The sequence below is a fragment of the Rhamphochromis sp. 'chilingali' genome, assembly GCF_963969265.1.
Source record: "Rhamphochromis sp. 'chilingali' genome assembly, chromosome: 7".
NCBI classification, from domain to species: Eukaryota; Metazoa; Chordata; class Actinopteri; order Cichliformes; family Cichlidae; genus Rhamphochromis; species Rhamphochromis sp. 'chilingali'.
Window position 1 is genome coordinate 12,048,116 of NC_137934.1, and position 23,737 is coordinate 12,071,852.

The 23,737-nt window shown below is 40.9% G+C and overlaps 3 protein-coding genes across 3 annotated transcripts; 2 read left to right on the plus strand and 1 right to left on the minus strand.

The window, feature by feature from the left end:
* The first annotated feature begins 1,873 nt into the window (after positions 1–1,873).
* ucn3l (urocortin 3, like) lies at positions 1,874–3,054 on the plus strand. Its single transcript, XM_080886011.1, has 2 exons — positions 1,874–2,041; positions 2,368–3,054. Exon 2 carries the CDS (start codon positions 2,378–2,380, stop codon positions 2,861–2,863), a length of 486 nt encoding a protein of 161 aa, XP_080742137.1. The 5' UTR covers positions 1,874–2,041; positions 2,368–2,377; the 3' UTR covers positions 2,864–3,054.
* A 3,077-nt stretch (positions 3,055–6,131) lies between these two features.
* On the plus strand, positions 6,132–17,803 carry copg2 (COPI coat complex subunit gamma 2). The gene is made up of 24 exons (XM_080886766.1): positions 6,132–6,282; positions 6,853–6,905; positions 7,030–7,110; positions 7,211–7,282; positions 7,371–7,450; positions 10,817–10,892; positions 11,010–11,102; positions 11,252–11,338; positions 11,481–11,638; positions 11,740–11,873; positions 11,986–12,053; positions 12,241–12,429; positions 14,095–14,190; positions 14,342–14,585; positions 14,760–14,835; positions 14,958–15,061; positions 15,164–15,289; positions 15,385–15,453; positions 15,579–15,760; positions 15,858–15,987; positions 16,069–16,166; positions 16,515–16,653; positions 16,765–16,863; positions 17,445–17,803. Exons 1-24 carry the CDS (start codon positions 6,246–6,248, stop codon positions 17,573–17,575), a joined length of 2,622 nt encoding a protein of 873 aa, XP_080742892.1. The 5' UTR covers positions 6,132–6,245; the 3' UTR covers positions 17,576–17,803.
* A 64-nt stretch (positions 17,804–17,867) lies between these two features.
* mest (mesoderm specific transcript) lies at positions 17,868–22,379 on the minus strand. The gene is made up of 12 exons (XM_080886767.1): positions 22,084–22,379; positions 21,680–21,867; positions 21,523–21,602; positions 21,340–21,417; positions 21,110–21,246; positions 20,958–21,016; positions 19,902–19,942; positions 19,684–19,754; positions 19,479–19,580; positions 19,326–19,402; positions 18,890–18,953; positions 17,868–18,414 (listed from the first exon to the last, which is right to left on the minus strand). The coding sequence occupies exons 2-12, from the start codon at positions 21,831–21,833 to the stop codon at positions 18,297–18,299; spliced, it is 981 nt and encodes a 326-aa protein (XP_080742893.1). The 5' UTR covers positions 21,834–21,867; positions 22,084–22,379; the 3' UTR covers positions 17,868–18,296.
* Positions 22,380–23,737: the final 1,358 nt, after the last annotated feature.

Sequence of the window (23,737 nt, forward strand, 5' to 3'; positions counted from 1 at the left end):
CCAGTTATAAAGGGACAAATAGAGATGAGGAAAAATAAACAACTTGCTTTGCGAAGACACATGCAGATGCAGGACAGCCTCACTACTTAAGGTTTTCTTAGGCCTTGTGAGCTCAGTGACAACTTAGCTGTTTTTTAATCTTTTCAACCTTTAACCTATAAGTATAAACAGTAGCAAGAAAGTGCTTTGTGGTCAATAGGCCTTCACTCCTAAGCAGAGCAACACAAACCAGCGTCAATGTAATAAATGTAGGATTTTTGTCCCCCTTGATGTTGAAGGGGGCATGTAATTCCATTTCAGAGATCACTTGCGGAGGAAGCTGGAGTGGGAGGAGGATATCTCATTGCCTCGTGTGTCACGGAACGCAATTACTCCAGCTGTGAAGACTTACATTCATATTAATGAAGGTGAGTGAAGTTGCTCATTAGACCCTGACCCAGCGCCCTTTGATGCCGTCTCCCCCTGTATGCTCTTTTTCATTCTGACATTGTAATGTACATCAACTCTGCTGCGTGTCATGTGTACACTCAACGGTAATTAAAACACAGTGCTCTCTAGAAAATCTCAGATATCTCCCGTCTCTTTTGAAGAAACATTTGTGAATCGCGCACAGAAGTTTTTATATGTGGTGTCACTCAACTTATTAAAACTTCAAATGGAACAAATGCTCATCTCTTTATTAATAGATGTGAAACTGATGTCGATGGAGACATCTGAAAGAGCAGGGAAACTTTTAAACTCTGCACCTTTATTCTTCATTCAGTTCTTCGTCTTGTTGAAATTAATATATAAAATGAGCTAAAGAGACAATATTGTATTTGAAGGACTTTAATTTGCTTTGATAAAGTGAAGAGTTATATTTATGACCTGTTCTAGAATCTACAGGTTTACATTTCGCTATAATGAACATACAATGATATATTCATTATAGAAAGATATTGTCTAAAACAGTGCATGTAATGTGAGCGCTTTCTACCTTTATATAATAAGGTTTAATACGCTTTAACTAATGACATTCATAGTTGAATATAACCAGATCAATCACCTTCTATGTCACTTTCTCTCTGGACCCGGGCTGCAGAGCATCTCAAAGAAAATCCAACTTTTCCAGTCCTCTTTCAGCTGACGGTGTGACAGCCCCACCTATGGTTTTTACGCTTGCAGGTTTAGATGTTTGGTTTTCTGTACCTGTGCTGGCTCCTCGTTCTTTCTATCGCCATCCTCTACCCAATTTGGTCTGATTGTTTTTTTATCCTCTCTGTTTTACCTTAACATCCTTTCATCACTGCAACCATTACTTTTTAATTACTTTAAATCATAAATGGATCCGCTCTTTGTGCAGCTTTAACAGCGGTAATTGGGAAACCTCTGAAGACACGCCTAATATTATAATGTGAGACAATTTCATTTAACTATTGATCCACAACCCAAACATATCCTGCCAAGTGCGCCTGAGATAAGCGTCAAATGCGCTCAGCTGAGAACAAACGTGTCAATGGGAGCTGTCCGTGGTGCTGATCAACCGCAAACCTGTCAGTTTCACGCAAATGCTACTGAATGACTTAAAGATGTTGGGACTCTTACAGGCTACCGTGGAGCAGCTGCACATGAAACACTTTTTTTAAAGTCTGATGCGAGGCAGAAAAAAAAGTTTCAATAGTCGTGACGCCTTCGGTCCACCAACAGGAGGCCACAACTTTCTTCTTTTTTTTTTCTTCATTCATCTACCTCATTGCTTCACAGCCAATGGGATGGCTCACTGCGAACCAAAATGTCAACGGGATGACGTTGTTGCTGGCGTAGGGCTGCGTTTTTATGGCTCTACTAAAAGAATACAGTGGGAATGGACGAGCAGGAGACGCTGCTGGTCAGACTGTGCGCACTGTTGACCTCCGCAAACAGTGTTGGTTCATCGGGATTTCTCATAATAACCTCACTTGAGGATTTCGCCTTCTTTGCGCTTTCTTTGAGGGGATAAGTGCTGCTTAACCTCTCCAACTATATTTAATACAAGTATTATTATAACTAAAGGATACGAGTGGTAAGTTGCACGAACATTATTGCTCACACGTTTGTGACCTTTATTAAATATTGTTTTTAGTTTTATGCGCTAAACTTCACATTAAAAACATCCCGGCTTTTTGTGATCCATCGGACTTTAAACTAAATCCTGTACTCTTAGAGTAGATTTTAACAAGATTTGTTAGGGTACTTGTTAATATTTACTATTAATATGCAGAATGGGCATATTAGTAAGGTTTATTTTTGCATCTCAGTGAAGATGAAATTCACTGACATGCGTTGCTGAAGATTAGATGCGAGAAAAACTTCATATTCTCTGGCTTTCTTCACCTGTTTTGGTCCCAGAGGACACAGCATGCTGTCGTCCCTAAAGACCCTGCTGCTGTTCTCGGTCCTGTGCACACCGACCTCCAGCCTGTGCCTCCGTCTCTACCAGACGCGCCCCGACCTCCTCTGCGACGACCAGCTGGCACTCGGGGTCCGGAATGACCAAACTGAGCCTGGTTACTCCACTGGGGACGGCTGGGGGTCCCTCATGCAGTCCGCGGAGTATCTCTCCTCCTCATCCTCCACGTCGTCGTCCTCTTTCTCCTCTGCTGAATCCAGTCGGGAAAAAAGGACTTCAAGTCCCGCAAACTACCGCTTCTTGAGCCAGACCAAGCTCAGGGGCCAGATGCTCCGCAACAGCAACAAAGGGGACCGGAGGAGCAGACTGACCCTGTCCCTGGACGTCCCGACCAACATCATGAACGTGCTCTTTGATGTGGCCAAGGCCAAAAACCTGCGAGCCAAGGCGGCGGAGAACGCGCGTCTGCTGGCGCAAATTGGACGGAGGAAATGAAACATGGACAACTTTCATTTAACAGACAGCCATGACCAGTGTTGGCCTCTCAAAGTCTAATAAATTAGCATCTCTTATCATCCAAGTAAACATCCATTTGTTTCTCCGGGGGAACGATGCCGTGTTTAATAATACACAGGCTTTAAATTCAGCTGTTCGCCTGTAAAAGGAAATAATCTCACGCCTTCTTTTCTCCAGATCAAATCACTGAGACCATTTCCAACAGCAAAGGCACGTTTACTATATATATATATATATATATATATATATATATATATATATATATATATATATATATATATATATATATATATATATATATATATATATATATATATATATATATATATATTCGTAGGAAAGGGAACTTGTGAAAAAGTAGATAACTACTGAAAAATGTTTTAAAACCAAGGTTAAATGTTACAGAAGATATGAGCGGATAAATTAGCTGTTGCTGCCTTCTTTTAAAAGTAATTGATTGATTTATTTTTAGTTCATTAAATATGTTTATTTATGCATTTATTGTACGTGCGAATAATCCACCTATATTAAATTACAAACTTTCTCAAGTACTTTGTTATAGCAGACAAACAAAATGACTAAAACACGTCCTCGGTTTTTCGGTTAAATTAATGTTTAATGTGATTGTTTTGCCCAGACTCAATGAATTCAAATAACTGGACGCGATGAGCAAAGCAGCTGGTTTTGCTTACAGCAATATATAAATAAATATTAAAAAAATGCAGCACTGTTGCATAATCTAATAATAATTTGATGTCCTGAGAAATGTTTTTTTTAATTCCAGGATATGTGGGGTTTTTTTCTTTTTCATTCTTCATTTATTTATTTAAGAAGCTTCGTGTTTAAAAAAAAGTATGAATTCAGATTCAAGTTTTTAACTTTGAATGTGGCCGAAAAACAACACTGAGAAAAAAAAAATACTGTACAAATCATCTGCAAGGTCATGAAATACAGTAAAATGCAATTGCATGGGAATGTATGTGTTCATCAGATGTCTCTTATTTTTATACTCAAAATAAAGGATTATTTTTCCTCAAATAAAGCAGGTGTAACGACATACATTTGCCTCTTTATATGCAATATCTATATCACTGAGATTCATTATATATTCTTAGAAAAGATCTTTTCACCACTTCATTGTTCACAAAGTTAAAGCCCGACTCACACACCTTCATGAAAACACTTTATCACCCAAATTTGTCTCATCATAGATATATTCATGTTTCACTTCATATTGTCAGCAAGTAATACATTACAGTGCAAACATATGCTTAAGGGACAGACTTTCAAGGTATAAACTTTAATTAGTGTTGCTATTGCTTGGCTTTACCACAAGAGGGCACCCTACCTTTCTATTCTTTTATGTCTTCTATTTATAAATAGATAGGATTTTGAAGTTGGGAGATTGCAATAAGCAGTGATGGATAATAATAATAATGTGGCTGGGCAATACGTGTGTCAAAAAACAAACAAGAAATTGGCATATCTGGATTTTGAATTCACCTGCCCCAGAAAACCATTCTTTACAAAGAATAATGTCGCCCTCTTGTGGTCATTTATGAAAGCTACATTCTAGTTTGTGACGGTCGGTAGCCTAAAGAGAGAGAAAAAAAAACAGGACACGTGTGTGAATGAGAAGGAGACAGGTGTGACAGTGAAGATGCAAAGCGTACAAGTAGTGATGCCACGGAGACCGCAGAGAAGAAGATGTAGTAAAGGTGAACAAATGAGAAGGAAAGGTACATGATCTGCCGTGGCGACCCCTATTGGTCTGTCAACACTACAGTTAAGGAGGGTCAGTGGTGCCTTCATTTCCCGAGCTCGCTGAAGAAGAACTGTATAGATTAGAAAGTGGTGGTGACCTTCTATCGCTATCACTATAGAAGCATCCTGGTGTACTGTGGAACAGTGTGGTATGCATGATGCTCTGCAGCAGTTATAACGGCTGTCCAGATGCTAATAAACAGCACAAAATATAACTGACCGTGCATAGAAAACGTAAGATACCACCCAAGAACCTGAAAAATCAGTAAAAAAAAAAACAGTTCTCACCCTGGAAACTTGCTCTTTGACCTGTTGCCCTCTGGTAGACATACCTGTAAATTAAAACAAGGACAAACACATTAAAAAACACCTTTTTATCCAAGTGCAATTACCCTCCTAAATCAAATATGACTACTGTGATGTACCTCAGCACCTTCTTCTAAATTCTTGACTACTTCATACTAAAATTAGAATTTGGTTTACCACGTTAATGACTTTTTTGTTGTTGTTTTTTTTTATACTGTGACACTTGAGATACCCGCAGAAGTAGCACCTCATCGTCACATTCTGATTATGATATATGCTGTTTGTAGCTGCTTAGCTTGAGATTGATCTTCAAGGAGCTTGTGTTTGCTGTGTTTATTCAGTTCAGGCAACAAAGGTAAACTTTTCATGACATATTTTAGTTGTTCTGTGCTGTAGCTGGTTCAGCCCTGTTACCAATACTCTAGTAGCTAAAAATACTGTTAAATAAATTAGTCACCTTCATACTTAATATATATCAATTCAAGCAACTTTTGAAAACTACTTTGCCTGACGTTTCAATAGTCAATTTTTTAAATAAATCTATTTATTTTTGTTGGGTTTTTTGTAATATTAGTATTATATTTATTTTTCAAATCTTTGCCCAAATACACTATTTATATAATAATCAAACTATTATGAAGGCAGGAGATCAAACCCTTGTGAAAGTTCATGGTAGATGTAGTTGTGTAAATAGGGGACGGCAATTTTGAAATGAATTTCTTTTCTTTAGGTAATATAGCTATAGGGTTGCATTGGTTAGAGTAACTCACTCAATCTACTTAGAAAAGACTGTGGAAATACAAAATGTGAAAAAGGACTGAAAAAGGGCCTTTGGTCTACAAGTTGTGTCAGCTAAATAGGTTTTCCACAAATGTCATGGCACAAAGCCTGCAGTGAATAATTACTGTTTTTTAACGGTGATGTTTAATAAATTGGTTTATAATCACTTAAGAGACAAGAGACAAATGTGTTAACAAAATCAAAACAAAAATTGGATTTACTTGTTTATACCTTATTTTTATTATTATACATTAAATGCAATTTGGTTGGGACAAGGATTATTATGCATGGATTGTTGTTTTCGTGGGACTTTTTAATTCGAGTAACCGTCAGGATGTGTCAGAAGCGCCCCCTGCCGCTCCTTACGCGGAAATATTCTGACGTGTCTTCCGTCGACGTGGACGTTGCCACCGGACGTCAGTTTTCACTTCGGCTACGTGGAAGTAGCTTCTCATCTGTTGCGAGATTGAGAGCTGCTTTTGGCCTCATCTGTCAGCTTCGCGCTTTCAAAATGATTAAAAAATTTGATAAGAAAGACGAGGAGTCTGGTAAGACTGCAGAATTGTAATTTTAAACGGTTGTTACCGTTGAATAGTCTTGATTGGACTTTATGTTGTGGAAGCTAAAGCGGTGCTAGCCTGTTAGCTCACTAGCTAGGTAAACCTACGCTACCTGTCAGCTACCTTGAGCGATAAATGTGGTTTGCAAACAAACGTATGATTAAGATAATGGTTTAAAGAGAGTGTCAAAAACTGAGTTGACGTTGCATTTAAATCCACAGCTACTAAAACATCGGTTTTCTGTAGTTCAGCGTTAGCCGACCGTATTAGCATCGTCAGCTGGATGTTGTCATTTCTCTCCCAAGTCCAATTTATATGAGTGGAAGTTGTACCAGTTTCTGTTGACGTTAAGGAAGACTGTTTGGATATTTGCAGATATCCACAAGCTAACATACGCTAATAAGAAGATCAAATTAATATAAAGCAGGATTGATTCTATCTTATTGGTTTCTCATTGCCCATTTCTTCTCTACCCCTTCATATATGTGTTTGCTTTGAATAAGGTTCAGTAAAGTTTTAATGGATTATTTTTCTAACACAACTATTTCAACTCATTAGGAAGTGGCTCAAACCCTTTCCAGCACCTGGAGAAGAGTGCGGTCTTGCAGGAGGTAAAGCCTAAGATCAGTGCTGTTGAAAACGTGTTCCTCGCTCACAATAAACAAAGAAAAAAAAACGGACCAAAGAAAAGAATATTCAGTGTACTGAAATAAAAAGTGTGTTTTTTGTTTACAGGCTCGCATCTTCAATGAGACTCCCATTAATCCAAGAAGATGCCTCCACATTCTCACCAAGATTATCTATCTCCTCAACCAGGTAAAAAAAAAAAAAAAAAAAGGTAGACAAACTATGCTGTCTGTATGGCTTTGAGTTCATGACACCATCTTCTCTCATTCTCATATCTTTGTTCACACAGGGGGAGCATTTTGGGACCACAGAGGCCACTGAGGCTTTCTTTGCAATGACCAGGCTCTTTCAGTCCAATGATGTAAGAGGTCCCCTATTCATTTGATCTCTAATTAACTGGCTAAGCATTTCTTTTTAATTAATTCAGGTTTATGCTATTTCTCTTCTAGCAAACTTTGAGGAGGATGTGCTATCTAACTATCAAAGAGATGGCCAACATCTCTGAGGATGTCATCATCGTCACTAGCAGGTTTGTTCATTAAATGGCTTTTATTAGGGGTGCAACGATATTCGTATCGATATTGAACCGTTCGATACAGTGCTTTCGGTTCGGTACGCATATGTATCGAACAATACAACATTTGTAATTTATTTTATCAACTTTCCTTCTGACGATGCTGTCTGTGTTGAGCGCTCAGTGAATCTGCGTTCGACTACTCCGCCTAGGCTGCACTGTCGAGCGCAGATCCACTGAGCGCTCAACACAGACAGCATAGTCAGGAGGAAGAGCGCAGGGCACCTCCCCCACCCTCATTCAGATGTGGTGTTTGGAATTATTTTGGTTTTCATGTGACGTATGACCCTGAAGGTAAGCGAGTCATGGACTAAAGTAAAACAGTATGTTGGATGTGCCATGCAATGCTTAATTACATTGGTGGGAACTAGTGTGTTAGCGCAGTTAGCTCGTTAACGTGTTGGCCGTCTAGCCCCACGCACGGGGCGATCGGCGGTAGCTCGTTAACGGAGATTTGCCGTGTTGTGGCGTTAAGGTCATTTCAACGAGATTAACCTGAAAGCACTAGTGGGAACACAACGAATATGACTGCACATTTACGCCGACATCATCCTAGTGCAAAGACAAAAACAACAAGCATGCTACTAACTTTAGCCGAGTCATTTAGACAGCTGTTAGCACATGAGTCTCCTTATGCTGCTGAGAATATAGCCCAGAAGAAGCGGATAGTATAGCTTTTATTTTGGAAAGAGCCATTTCTCTGTAATAAACTCTCTTTTCCAAAGATGAGTGATTCCTCAATCAGATACAGGGCTCGCAATATCGCTAGCCCGACGTCCTGGGGCTAGCGATTTTTTCAGTCGGGCTACCAAAATCTATCTCTTCCCTGCCCGTTGGGCTATTGTAGGAAGAAAAATATGTGTCAATGCTTTTGCATTCTTTCAGAAATGTAGCTGGGTAATTATGTCATTGGCATCGGTGAGCCACTGTCAATATGTGAAATATTGAAATCGCGTTTGAATTTGCGCTTGTTTTTTTGCTTTCACTTTGCAATCGTGTGAACTGTGTATAGAGAGCGACAGCACTGATCTGTGAGTGATGATAATTTGCGCACCAATTCCTCTGACATCGTCTTATTAATCGTTAGCTTACTATGCAAACATGACAAGTAGGGCTGCTCAATTAATCGAATTTTAATCACGATTACGATCTGGGCTTTCAACGATCATTAAAAATGACTGAGCCGATTATTAGCCCCTCCCTCATGCTTTACTCTCGCGCTGCTCCGTGTGGCAAATCAAGCGCACTGCTCTGCATTTCGAACACGCGTCACAACAATTAAGAGGACCCGAGGGAAGCTCGGAAAGCTAAGCAGAAGTTATTTGGAGAGGAGAGTGACTGCCGTTGGTTGAAAAGAGAGGTAAAGAAAAAAAACTTCAGTGGTGTGGAAACATTATGGGTTCGCGGAGTCAGACGTGGATCAAGTAGACACAGTGTGTAAACTTTGCTATGGTGTCGTAGCTGCACCACAGAGCAACACTGCAAAGTTCACATTTTTCATTTATTTCTTATATTGCAAACATTTGCACTGTTATCAGTATTTGCACACTATTTTATATTATTTTTTAAAGTCATTATTCAATACATTGTTATTGTTAAACCTTTAAAGCCGGTCAGAGCAGCATCCTCGTTTTGTATAACTATTTTTAAATCCCTGTAGAACCTGAACCGCTAAGCTAGCACAATAATTTTTTTTCCATATGAAATCGGAGGAGTTGTACTTACATCTTATGCCATCAGCTTGTCCTAGGTCACGGTTTCCTTCCACATATAGCTTTGCAAAAATTGCATAAAAAGCGCTTGCAGGAACAAAAACATAATATTCCAGAAACAGCTTTGCCGATCCGATCAGCTGTTCTTAACACTTCCCACATTGAAAAAGACGTCAACGCGAACTATCGCAAGTGACGTCATTTTCGCGGAAAATGTAGTTTTTTACTTGTAGGCCTTAGAACTCGAATTGCACTGCTGGAAATAGTTTATTTTGATGCACATGCACATTCTTTGCAAATTTGCATTATAGGATTGTTTTTTTGTTTTTCCTGCAGTATATAAAAATTGCTGTATCTCCAAAAAAAAAACTATGAAGACACTCAAAATAAATTTCCTGTTGTTGTAAACTATTTTTTGCAACTTTTTTGTATTTAAAGCTTTGAGGGATAAACCTCTTAAATTTCTCCAAGTAGAAATATATGTAAAAAAACAAAACAAAAACGATTTTCAATTTTTTTTGTAGTTTATTGCACTTTTTTGCAATTAATGTAGTTACTATGGACTTAATACATACACATTTTTAAAATATGGGCTATAACAGTTGTATTGATGTATAGCAACGTGAAATGCTCCCACAAATGGCACTACAGCATGTAAAAAAAAAAAAAGCTCTGGCGGACGAAATAAATATCGTCAAATAATCGTGATCTCAGTTTCAGTGAAAATAATCGTGATTATCATTTTTTCCATAATCGAGCAGCCCTAATGACAAGTGAAATCTCCCGCAGCAAGCTTAAACATGTGAGAGGTTGATCGCGCAGAGAATCGCTGAGCTTATGGTGCGTGTGTAAAAGCAGCAGGATTTATATTTGACTATGATGACCTGGATGACTGAGAACCTTCACAGACAGATATATATTTTAGTTCTGCTGAGCCAAATAAGACAGGTCAGGGTGAAGAAGTGACAGCCAAAGAAAAGCTTACCACAAAACGGAGAAGTTATGACAAATCAGACTATAAGGCAAAAAGAAAGTGCAGCTTTATGGTTTCATGGACAAAAGAATTTCTGTGGCTGCAATATGACGAGCTAAATAACCAGGGCTGCACATAAGTGGTCCGCAGGTGCGCATTCGCTGTCAAAATAAAAAACACGCACAAGGGTTAGGGTTAAATTTAAAAACTGTACTTTTGAGTTAAAATATATATTTATAATTTTAATAAATGACAAATTAAGAAGGCATGAACATTTTTTTGTATCGAAAAAATATTGAACCGTGACACCAAAGTATCGAACCGAACCGTGAATTTTGTGTATCGTTGCACCCCTAGCTTTTATGTATACATTTATGTACATACTGATTTCTTATTTCTCAAATAAAACAGAAGAGTAAAAATAAGCAAAAAGTATTTGCACACCAGTTTTATAGTTGTACTAGCAGTGCACCTCTTAACCATTATTACTAGCAAAATGGAATATTTGATGGTATAAAGTCTGATGAGAACAATATCTTAAAGTTGTTTGCAAAGAAAATTATGATTTTTGCAATAGTGTGCTTTTTCTTTTGGCATTCTAGTGTCTTTATTTATTTCTTGCCTGGTATTTTATAGCTTGACCAAAGACATGACTGGGAAGGAGGATGTATACAGAGGACCTGCCATTAGAGCTCTCTGCAGGATTACAGATGTGAGTGCTGCTTAATTTCTGTTCAGAAGAGGAAATTGCTTTTGTCTTTTCTTATTAATGTCATGTTTTTAAGGTAAGAAACTGAAGCATCTTTTAATTTTTCGGTCTTTCCCACAGACGACCATGCTGCAGGCTATTGAGAGATACATGAAGCAGGCTATTGTTGACAAGGTTCCCAGTGTGTCCAGTTCAGCTTTGGTCTCCTCGCTGGTATGAATTGGGCTCATTTTTTTTTCTTTCAGTGTTATTCTCAGAAAAAATCTCTTTTGAGATTTTTCTGACATTTCTACACAATTAAAAGTTTGTTATTCACTTCCTTCATGGTGGACTATAATGTTCTTTCCACTTCAATTCTTCAGCACATGGTGAAGATGAGCTATGATGTGGTGAAGCGCTGGGTGAATGAAGCCCAGGAGGCTGCTTCCAGTGACAACATCATGGTTCAGGTGGGTAGGAACAGAAGAAAAACTACAGAATTAATGTTTTCTAGTGCGGTTTGCTTCATTTGGTTAATATTGAGAATAGTGAATATTATTCCTGAATAGAAATTAGTTTAAAGTGGCTGCTTATTTGTGTCCTGTTCTCTAGTACCACGCCCTGGGCCTGTTGTATCACCTCAGGAAGAATGACCGCCTCGCTGTGACCAAGATGCTCAACAAGTTCACCAAGTCTGGTCTTAAGTCTCCCTTTGCCTACTGCATGCTCATCCGGATTGCAAGTAAACTGCTGGACGAGACAGAGGGAGGGTGAGTAGACCAGCAGCAGTTTGATACACAAAAGATATGTGGGCATACTAAATTTCAGTCTTGATGTCATGTTGACATGGGTTTTATCCTCGTATTTACAGTCATGACAGCCCCTTGTTTGACTTCATCGAGAGCTGCCTGAGGAACAAGAATGAGATGGTGGTGTATGAGGCTGCTTCTGCTATTGTCCATATGCCCAACTGCACTGCCAGGGAGCTGGCCCCTGCTGTGTCAGGTTACTAGTTTACTCACATATTATTCATAAATGTGCTAAAAAGTTTATATTGTAAATGAGCAATTTTTGTCTTACTGCATCAATCTCATTTTAAATGTATATCTTCCTGCAGTGTTGCAGCTCTTCTGCAGCTCTCCTAAAGCTGCATTAAGATACGCTGCTGTCAGGACCCTCAATAAGGTACAGCTGCACACTCCCTTCCTGCAAAATATGGCTTGTTTTTTAAGGTTTAAGTATCAAACACTGATGCATAAACAGCCATGAGTTGTTTAATCACAGCAACATAAAAATAACCTATTACAATTAAAAACATAACTCTGGATGTAGTATAACTACATTAATATAATATTTCCTTTGTGTCCACTAGGTGGCCATGAAGCATCCATCAGCCGTGACTGCGTGCAACCTGGACCTTGAGAACCTGATCACCGATTCTAACCGCAGCATTGCCACGCTAGCCATCACCACTCTTCTGAAGACTGGCAGTGAGAGCAGCGTGGATCGGCTCATGAAGCAGATCTCCTCTTTTGTCTCAGAGATCTCAGATGAGTTCAAGGTCAGGCGCTTTTGTTTTAAATAATGCACATAAATATTCTCAGGCACAAAGTTCTACAATATTTTCTCAATGGCTTAATCACTATACAATATTATTGCAATTTTAAACAACTGCAATATGCTGAGTATATATAAGTTATATTGGGATATATTGTTTCTGCTAGCCATTCCTTGCTAATGTTGTCGCAGGATGGTGGCAGATGAGACGACCCCTCGTGTTTGTAGCAGTTCCAGAAAATGTTATTGCTGTCTGGTGCTTTTAACCCTTTAAAACCGGTCAGAGCGGGCACGCTCCGTTTTGCGTAGCTATTTTTAAATCCCGGTAGCACTGCAACCACATGAGCTAACGCAGTAATTTATTTTGCATATGAAACCGGAGGAGTTGTACTTACATCTTTATGCCATCAGCTTGTCCTAAGTCACAGTTTCCTTCCACATATAGCTTTGCAAAAACTGCATTAAAAAGCACTTGCAGCAACAAAACCATAATATTCCAGAAACACGCTTTGCCGATCCGATCAGCTGTTTGTAACACTTCCTACGTCCATCAGCACGAACTGTCGCATGTCCGCCATGACCTGCCCGAAACCGGAAGTGACGTCATTTTCGCGGAAATGTAGTTTTTTACCATCAAGGCCTCATGAGCCTATACTGGTGTTTTTAAAAGTTATGTTTGACTTTATGACTTTCTGTGTCGTTTCTGGGATGCTTAGGACTCAAATTGCACTGCTGGAAATAGTTTATTTTGATGCATATGCTGCTTTTTTGCAAATTTGCACTATAATATTTATTTTTGTTTTTCCTGCAGTGTATAGAAATTGGTGTATTTCAAAAATAAAACTATGAAGACACTCAAAATAAATTTTGTGTGGTGGGAAACTATTTTGTGCAACTTTTTTGTATTTACAGTTTTGAGGGATAAGCCTCTTAAATTTCTCTAATTAGAAATATATGTTAAAAAAACAAAAACGATTTTCAATTTTTTTGTAGTTTATTGCACTTTTTGCAATTTATGTCATTACTATGCACTTAATGCATGCATATTATTAAAATTTAGGCTGTAATGGTTGTATTGATGTATAGCAACTTGAAATGCTCCCAAAAATGGCTCTGCAACATGTAAACATATAATATAAGCTCTGGCGGACTTGGTTCTATGGTAGGTCTTAAAGGGTTAAATGCCATCAGTGCCCTTTGTCCTGTCCTGGTTAGGAAATCCAAAATAAGCTCATACCTTTGGGTTAAATTTTCGCTGTGCTTTGTTGATTTCTTTTTCCAATATCGCTGTCTTTATCAACTTCTTCCTCTACGCTGAAGGTCACTAGAAAAAACCTGAACAGCACCATCAGGTGGAGTAAATAAGCAGTTGATTTTATAGTACTGAATTTGCGTTTGCGTTTTCTAAAATAACACATCGATATTTGGTGTCCCTGTATCGATATAATATTGCCACACAAAAAATCGCAATATTATGGAAACCAGCCATGAAAACATGCAGGTTGTAGATGAAAAGTGTCATTGTGGTATTACAACTGGATATTAGCTTCTTTTGGGAGAAAAAAGATCAATTTTTAAAATGAGTTTTAGTGCTTTGCTCCTACTTAAAAACAAATCCCATTACCTTTGTTCTGATTTCTGATGTCCTAAATGTGTGTTTTTATTTCAGGTGGTTGTGGTGCAGGCCATCAGTGCTCTCTGCCAGAAGTATCCCAGGAAGCACAGCGTCATGATGAACTTCTTGTCCAACATGCTCAGAGATGATGTAAGTCATATAAAAGTGTATTGTCTACATTGGGCATTTGACTTTTTGAGTTTTCTTGTGTGTTTGTTTTTTTTATAACAGATATAGAATCTGCATACTACAATGAGTCACTGTAATAATATTTTTTTGTAAACCTCTTCTCTCCCTGCAGGGTGGATTTGAGTACAAGCGGGCCATCGTGGACTGCATCATCAGCATCATCGAGGAGAACCCTGAGAGCAAAGAGACGGGCTTGGCCCATCTGTGCGAGTTTATCGAGGACTGCGAGCACACTGTGCTTGCCACAAAGATCCTGCACCTGATGGGTAAAGAGGGTCCACGCACCCCGCAGCCCTCCAAGTACATTCGCTTTATTTTCAACCGAGTGGTGCTGGAGAGCGAGGCTGTCCGTGCAGGTGAGACGAGTAGGAGAGCATGCACCCCAGAAGTTTGACCTTAAATCTGTAACATCCATAGGCAGAGGCTGATACTTCTTATTTTGGCAGCTTTAGTTAATTTTCTTCCAATTTTTTTTTTAGGCTATTTACTAACGAGATAAAACATTTGTTTGTGTCATGCTCCACTTTTAGCTGCTGTCAGCGCTTTGGCTAAATTTGGAGCTCAGAATGATGATCTGCTGCCAAGTGTCCTGGTTCTTTTGCAGAGGTATTCATTGGTTTTGTTTGAGTGTATGTGTGTGCGCGTGTGTGCACTTTTGAAAGTACACAGTGGATAAACTCTTTGTGTGTCAGTGCGGTATAATTTTTAACACAGCTCTGTTTGCACAGGTGTATGATGGACAGTGATGATGAGGTGCGCGACAGAGCTACTTTCTACATGAACGTGCTCCAGCAGAAGCAGAAGGCTCTGAATGCTGCCTACATCTTTAATGGTAAATTGCAGTTGGTTTTCAAAATAAAAGAGCCGTCAAGGCAGTTTGTTTGTCAAGCACTCAGCAGGTGATGTGCTGAGTCTCCTTGTATGTGTGTTTCAGGACTTTCTGTTTCCATTCCTGGTTTGGAGAAGTCCCTCCACCAGTACACCTTGGAGCCCTCAGAGAAACCTTTTGATATGAAGACAGTCCCTCTGGCCACTGCTCCAATCACAGAGCAGAAAACGGGTACGACCACAGGGATTTGTTTATTTTTTTAGTAACCGAGAAACTGTCACGTTCAGGAATCAGATCTTTAAGAACAATTTTATTTGTCCGCTCAGAAATCGCCCCAGTCGCTACAAGCAAGCTTCCAGAAAAGCTGGCCCCATCACGCCAGGACATTTATCAGGGTAAATGAACAGCATCTGTTGTTTTGCGATGATCGGAGATGTGCGTTCACCTTTGTGGTCATTTCGATGTAGCTGATAAAATCCCTGCTTCGTCTTACATCTGTTTTTGTTCACATCATTGCCAGAACAACTTGCGGCCATCCCAGAATTCCAGGGTCTCGGCCCGCTGTTCAAGTCTTCGGAGCCGGTGCAGCTGACGGAGGCTGAGACTGAATACGTGGTGCGCTGCATCAAACACACGTTCGCCGGACACATGGTGTTCCAGTTCGACTGCACGAACACTCTAAACGACCAGCTGCTGCAGAAGGTACCGCAGTTTTGTTTCACAACTACCTGAAGTTTAATAATATTTTTAAACATATCAGCATATGAAACGTGTGAATATGTTTGATTCTTTCTTCTAGGTGGTGGTGCAGATGGAGCCCTCGGAGGCCTATGAGGTCGTACACTGTGTCCCTGCCCCAAGCCTCCCATACAGTCAGCCTGGTTCTTGTTACACTTTGATCCGGCTTCCCGATGACGACCCCACAGCTGGTACGAACATTCAGACATCACCAGTGTTTAAGCTGCTTAAATGCCAAGTTTGGGTGATTTATGCTTCCTGTCTGTTCGCAGTGTCTTGTACGTTCAGCTGTACTATGAAGTACCTGGTGAGGGACTGCGACCCCAACACAGGAGAGCCTGACGATGACGGTTATGATGATGAATATGTGGTATGTAATAGAAAATGTGTGACTTTATTTATATTTGCCCTTCAGCTGTAAAAAGGCAGGAGTATTTTTATTATCCTGCTGCCTGACGTGTGAATGCATTAACGCAAAAATGAGGCAGCTTCAAATCGATACCACAGGTGTATCTACTAAAAATCTTGGACAAGTTTAAATCTCAGTGACCTCGATCTCAAGGTGAAGGTAAGGGGTCAGGTTTTCTGAAAATCGTGAACGAGGGTTTTGAAATTGATACCATAGGTGTGTACGAGGAGGCGGACGGGTAGCGTTGGCGGTTAACATGTTTTAGCATCAAACTAAACCTCTTCCTTTGTTTTGGGCGACTGTCTTTAGTTGGAGGATCTAGAGGTAACGGTTGCAGACCACATCCAGAAGGTTCTGAAACCAAATTTCGGAGCAGCGTGGGAAGAAGTAGGAGACGAATTTGAGAAGGAAGAAACTTTTGCCCTGGCATCTGTACGAACTCTGGATGGTACGGACAATTAGAAGCTAATTTTGTAATATAACCTTTATTTAGTTAGCATGTATAGGATAAACTGACCTAAACCACTGTCGTGAAACTTTTTTGTGTTTTTGTGTGCAGAGGCGGTGGGTAACATTATCAACTTCCTGGGAATGCAGCCATGTGAGCGCTCCGACAAAGTTCCTGAAAATAAGAACTCACACGTCCTCTTCCTTGCTGGTGAGTGTCTGATATCAGGATATTGATAACTGTATGCAAGTTTAACTTCAACTTGATCTATAAAATATTAATACTGTAAATTTCTTTGAGTTGCTTGAAGACGTTTCACCTCTCATCCGAGAAGCTTCTTCAGCTTCTTCATCTATAATCCAGTTTTGAGATCCCTTCCTAGACGCCTTAACACCCACTCACATCCTGGGCCATCCGATCTCAGGAAATCACATATAAGGTGGGGGCCAGGTTTCACAATGAGCTCACCCGAAACCCTGGCTGATTGGGACCCACACCCGCTTTCACACCTTGGCTCAGGCGATTAGAGGATCATCAGGGGGTCCTTTTGTCCCTCTGTGGGGGGAAACTCCCACTGGGTTTAAATCTGGGACTCTCCACCATTTGACCTTAGAACTGAAGAAGCTTCTCGGATGAGAGGTGAAACATCTTCAAGCAACCTAAAGAAGTCCAGACACTTTTCTTTCAAAGCTCCTTTGACTACGATGACCTGGATGACTGAGAACCTTCACAGAAATACTGTAAATATGTGTATATGTTGTGAGTAAAAACTTTTCCACTCTCACTCTAAGGTGTGTTTCGCGGCGGTCACGACGTGCTGGTTCGGGCTCGGCTCGCGCTGGCCGACGGCGTCACCATGCAGGTGACGGTTCGTAGCGGAGACGAGAACGTCGTCGATGTCATCTTGGCTTCGGTGGGTTAAAATGGTCGTCATACAGCTTTGTGCCAACGCGACTAGAAGACCTTTCATCCCTGTTCAACCACCTGAAACGTCACTTAGTTCTTCACAGATCTGAAATTCTATTTCATGAATGTTTTATTACTTCTAGTGTATAAACTAAAAAGTGTTCTCTCGCTGTTTCTTTATATTTTCTGCTGGTCCTCATGTTTTGTTATCTGTCAAAACTACAATAAATCATGACTGTCCAAGTTCTGGCTGCTTAATTTATTCCAGTTGGAAATCAAGAAATTTTTTTTTTTTTTAGAAAACTAGTTTTATTTGAAGAAAAATTGACATTTACTTGCTGACATCGAGAGAAATATAGAAAATTATATAAAAATTCATCACAGCTGATAGCAGGACAGACAACACAAACTGGAAGGAATCAAGAGTGTCCCGCAAATAAACTCAATGATGACACACCCCAACACCAGTTCAAATTACTTGACATTACCGTGCTCCCTCAGTCACCTCCACCTATTTAAATACAATCATTTTTAGCTTGCATTTCCCATTTTCCATGGTAGTAATGAACATTTCAGGGATTGGTGCTGGTAAATTAGCTTTGCTTAAATCGCAAGGCCGATGCAGCATTTCATCTGGGTACAATCATCACGATCGCTCGTTGCACCACGTGTGCGTCTTTCAATTTGGTACGACACATAATCCGATAGTTCTACAATCAGTTGCATTTGGTTTCCTTTCAGAAAGAGTGAATAAAATTGAAATATGCATTTAAGAAGCCAGTGGGATCTTCCAGCTGAGGGTAGTGACTGATGTGCTCGTCCAAAATTGTGACTGTTGACTTCTGGACCAGCTTCCTGAGGAAATGGAAAAAACATGGACTGTTTCAATAAAACATGCCACAAAGGACACAAAGACAGAGCTTTAAAGCTAGTCATTTGTGACTGATCCTCAGCTCTGATGAGGGAATAAATCTAGCACATTTTTCTAACTTTTGGGTGAGAAACTAAAACATTAATAGAGCCATTCTCAGCCTCAGCCTTCAAGGCAACCGAAGCTACTCCCTAATCTGCTGTGCTGCCTAAATGTCACCAGCACATGGTTTTCTTCCTTCTTTAACATAATGTCCTGCAAACTTTCGCAGCCCCAACTGCAAGGTGCACTGAGGTAAATGACATTCCCAGATGGATCACCTGCTAGGTGCTCTGCTTTTTATCTGTCAAAGCAGTTTGGAAACTCAGCACATTTAAGGTTACCCCAGTTTAGGGGGCATTATGGATAATCTGGATTGTCGGGTGTGGGGGTTAAAGAAACAGATGAAGGAGCACTCACTGGTAAAGACGGATGAACTGGGGGTGGGGGTTGACGGGGTCCAGGGGTCCGTAGATCATGTGCACTGAAACACACAAGGAAGACGGTGAGCGAGGGGAAAAAAATGGAAAGAGGAACACTGAGAAATGGAGGAGCGGTACAGGACGAGTGGGATTAAATTAAAAGGCATATACTGGAATTATTTCTCCCAAGATGTTGCATTTCTCATGAGCTCTATGCCACACACACGCACTGAGCTTCCAATCACAGATGGACTAAGCAGCTTAGCATCAGCAGCTCTCTGCCTGAGGCTGCTGACACCGTAAGAAATTGTTTGGCCCATACAAAAGCTGCCCTCTGATTTATTAACACACACACACACACACACACACACACACACACACACACACACACACACACACACACATTGGGATATGTGACGCAACAGTGAACTTACGTGGGACATACGTGGAAGTGAGCACTCCCACCCAGCGCTCTCTGTGTTTCAGTCTCTGGTTGATGTATTGCAGAATACTGCGGAGACAGAGCGGCAAAGTTAGAAGCGAGCGAGCAGGTTACAAAGGCCAAAAGACCAAACAGGCACACGCACCTGTCCAAAACTAAGTTGCCATCATTGTAGCGTAACCCCGTCCACATGTCCCAAAACTCAGCGTCCGTGGGCTGCGTGTATGGGCCGAACACCTCTCCTATCCTGCCGGTGAGGAAACGAATCAAAGTCCATTATCCAATTATGTAATGTCCTAATGCAGGGCTCCAGCTTTAACTCTGGTGCTAAAGGGCTCAGGCTCTCTTACCCTTTTTGAAAGATCACAAAGTTAGTGAGGCGCGTCAGAATCGGAGCCAGAAAACTCGAGTCCTTCAGAAGCTTTTGGAGGACAGAAACAAGGACAGAAATGTCTCTAGGATAAGTTTACCACTCAAACAGCTCCCCTTAAATTTCACTCCATCCTCCTCAGCTTATTTAGTAACATGGGCTGGAAAAAGCAGGATGAAGCAAACAATCGTGACTCACCATCTGCAGCAGCCGTGGGTGGTGCGTTTCTGGGAACAATCCTGTCAGGAAGAAAAGTGTCAGCAGCGCTTGTGACTTTCACGTCGGAACAACATCTGGAATGACGTGCATTATTAACGCTCAAATATCAGGAGCTACATCAACTGGCGATCAATCTGGCAGCTCTCGCTTTCGTCTGCCCTCGTAACCACCCAAGACAGTGTCTAGCAAAACAATCTGTAAGGGTGGAAGCTCCCCTCATAAATGCTGCCCAAGACTGGAAGACGCAGATTGAAGGCTGAAATGCACAGATATGGAAACCAAGGGAGAACAACTCGGCTGGTCTACCTAAAAGCTCCCTGCAGAGGATTTGTGGCCACTGCAACAACCAGGCTCCTGTCACCAATGAAAAAGGGACCAAAACAAGACACCAGTGTCAATTATGTAAGGACCAGGTTCTCTGTGGGCATCTGTGTGGTGTACTGCAGCAGTAAGGGGTTCTGAGCCCACTGCTACGGGCCATCAGGTCCTTGTATAACCAAAGTGAGGGCCGTGTCCATGTCCTTGTGGGTGTTGGACCGTCTATCTCTGATGGTCCAAGGCTGAGTAATGACCAAAAGAGTAAGGTCGTGAATACAAATAGCTTAGTTTCCTCCTGCAGACAGTTTGAGGAGCTCAGATACCCAGACGGATCTTGGAGTAGAGCCGCTGCTCTTGCGTGGCAAAATGAGCCCGCTGAGGTGGTTTGGGCATCTGGTATGGATGCCTCCTGGCAACCTCCCTTTGGAGGTTTTCCAGGCACAGACAACTGTGAGGACACCCGGGGTAAATCTAGAAGATTAGAGAGATTATATATGTCATCTGGTCTGGGAACACCTCGAAATCCTCCAGAAGTAACTGGAAAGTATGGTTCAGGAGTCTGCTGCCACCACGACCCGACTTCAGAAAAACAAAGAGCATTGAATGGATAGATTTTGTAAAAAGCTTAACATATTCAGTTTAAATGTAAAACAAACAGAAAATCTGAGCTGCAGCTTCTGTTTATACTAAAGCCAAGGATAACAGAGCGCACTGTACCTCCATTGGAAAGACACAAGCTGTTTAAAGTCAGATGACCTGTGCGATTTTGGTCACTCCTAGTTTGGAAGAAGGACAGAGGAAAAACCACAGCAGGTTAGCAGTTTATCCGTTTACACTGTTTTGGCAGCCTGCATGAAAACACCACCAACCTGTACAGCAGCTCCAGGGCCACGGTGTCTCCATAGTCGTGGGACACCAGATTCACTCGCTGGTTGCTCAGACCCAAGTGGGCCACCAGGGCTTCAACCACACTGGCCTGCTCGAAGATGGAGTACTTATGGGGCCGCTGGTACATTACAGCACAGTAAAAACACATGTTAGACACGTTTTAATCAGTCGATGTATAATGATGGATTTTCTGTATCTAGCTTTCACCCACCGGTTTATCACTGAAGCCAAAACCGAGGAAGTCCAGCGCAATCACACGATGGAATCGTTGTGTGAGCGGATCCCAGATCTGTATGAGAGGAGGGGGAAAAAGAAAGGATAGGTGGGGGTCCCAAACACACCCTTACAGTTCTCCATTTGTTTATCCACTGGGCATGTGCAGAGAGATGGGCACCTTGCTCCAGTCATAGCTGGAAGTGGGGAAGCCATGGAGTAGGATGATGACATCTGAGCTCCCCAAAGCACCGAGAGAGTCTGAGAAGAGACCACAGATCAAAGACATATTTGTGCTTGACTGGCATGTTATGATAGCACTAAGACTGACGTGTTACCTCTGTAGAAGATTTTCCAGCCTCTGAAGTGGAAGACCTTCCCAGCACTGTGCCACTTCTGCAGCGCAGTGGACAGCTGAGGGGGCGGGATGTGCAGGTACACGGCCACCAAAGGGATGCAGATCAAACCCACATGAATCCACCACTCTCTCATCTTGAACTCAGCCGTGAGGGAGTCGCATTCCTGCCTGTGAGAGATGGACGCATGAGCGACAACACGTTAGATAAGAAACCTGCAAGATTCGCATCGATGCACAAGTTGTCGCAGATGCAAGGGGGGAGGAAAGGCCATGTCTTCCTGCTGCCTGCACTGCAACAGTAATTTATCACTGTGCAACTCATTAAAGGAGACAAACCCGCTGTCAGTTATCTATAAATGATCGATAAGTCATTACAACTCCAACCTTCCACCAGACCGGTTTACTTCTACGAGACCGACGCTGCTGCAGGTTGCTGTACTCTCATAAACACTGTGACCCGTCTTCAGCAGACGTTCGCCCCGTGTTTGGGATCCATTACTGCGGAGGAATTTCCTGCCGAGCGGAATAAGGCGACACTTTTCAAAGATTAAAATAAATTCACTGAGGTCTCACTCTGCCGCTACGTACACGAGGAAAGAGACTGAAGCGAGTAGCTTAGTTGGTTGTGGTTATTGTCAGTCAACACTTAAGTAAGCCATCATCATCTTAGCCGTTATTATACACGATCTTCGATGGGCTGACTGCAGGAGAGAAGCACAGTGCCACCTGCCGGTCTGGATGTGCAACAGCATTTTATCGTTTCTGACTACATTCATTGACTGGAAAACATCTTAAAAATGTGAAATTTGATCCAGCAAGACTGTTTTCTTTTTGTCTTTTACATTGATTTTATATATAAAATAAAGTAAAATTATTTTATTATTATATTGAGGATTTAGTCAGTTCCATAATAATAATGAGTGTCCTGCAGCCAGTGTCCGGCAGCCTCGCCTCTGTCAGTGCGCCCCAGGGTGGCTGTGGCTACGCTGTAGCTTGCCATCACCAGTGTGTGAATGTGTGTGTGAATGGGTGGATGATTGTGTGCAGTGTAAAGCGCTTTGGGGTCCTTAGGACCAAGTAAAGCGCTATACAAATACAGACCATTTACCATTATCATTGTTGTTGTTTTTATTTAATTTTTAAATAAAAAACGTTTTATTTTGACATATTTAGGTATTTTAATCTCTTAATAATTTTATTTTTCACTTCTTCTTCTTCTTTATGTTTTTATCATATTGAAATATTTGCTTCAGCATATTGTGTATTTTAATATAATATTTTACATATAAAATGTATGTATGTCAAACATTTTTTAAGTGCATGTCATGTTCTGTGTACTGGATGTGGATATATGCATGAAAGGGTCCCTTTGGTACATCTTTTAAACCTTTTTTAAGAGAAACGCATCTCCTAAAAATCAGTATAGATTTACAATCATTCTATCAGTCAGTCATTCATTGGCAAAAGTAAAAGTAGTTTTTTTAAAGGAGAGGGGAAGACAAAAACCTCTTCGGGCACCCATATTTTTATATTTTAATTTCAGAGGACCGTGTTTTCTCTCCTAACAGCAAAGATGCACTGTAGCAGATTTAGCTATTAGCTCATTTGCAGTCCCTGGAGATATATATAGATATCTATATCTATCTATCTATCTATCTATATCTATATCTATATCTATATCTATCTATATATCTATATCTATATATATATCTATATATCTATATATAGATATATACACTCAACAAAAATATAAACGCAACACCTTTGTTACTGCTCCCATTCCCCATGGGATGGACGTAGAGACCTAAAATTAATTCCAGATACACAATATAACCATCCCTCCCAAACAGTGGTCACAAATCAGTCCAAATGTGTGGTAGTGGGCACATCTGCTATATTGAGATAATCCATCCCACCTCACAGGTGTGCCACATCAGGATGCTGATCTGACATCATGAGTAGTGCACAGGTGTACCTCAGACTGCCCACAACAAAAGGCCACCCTGGAATGTGCAGTTTTTTGCGCTATTGGGGGTCT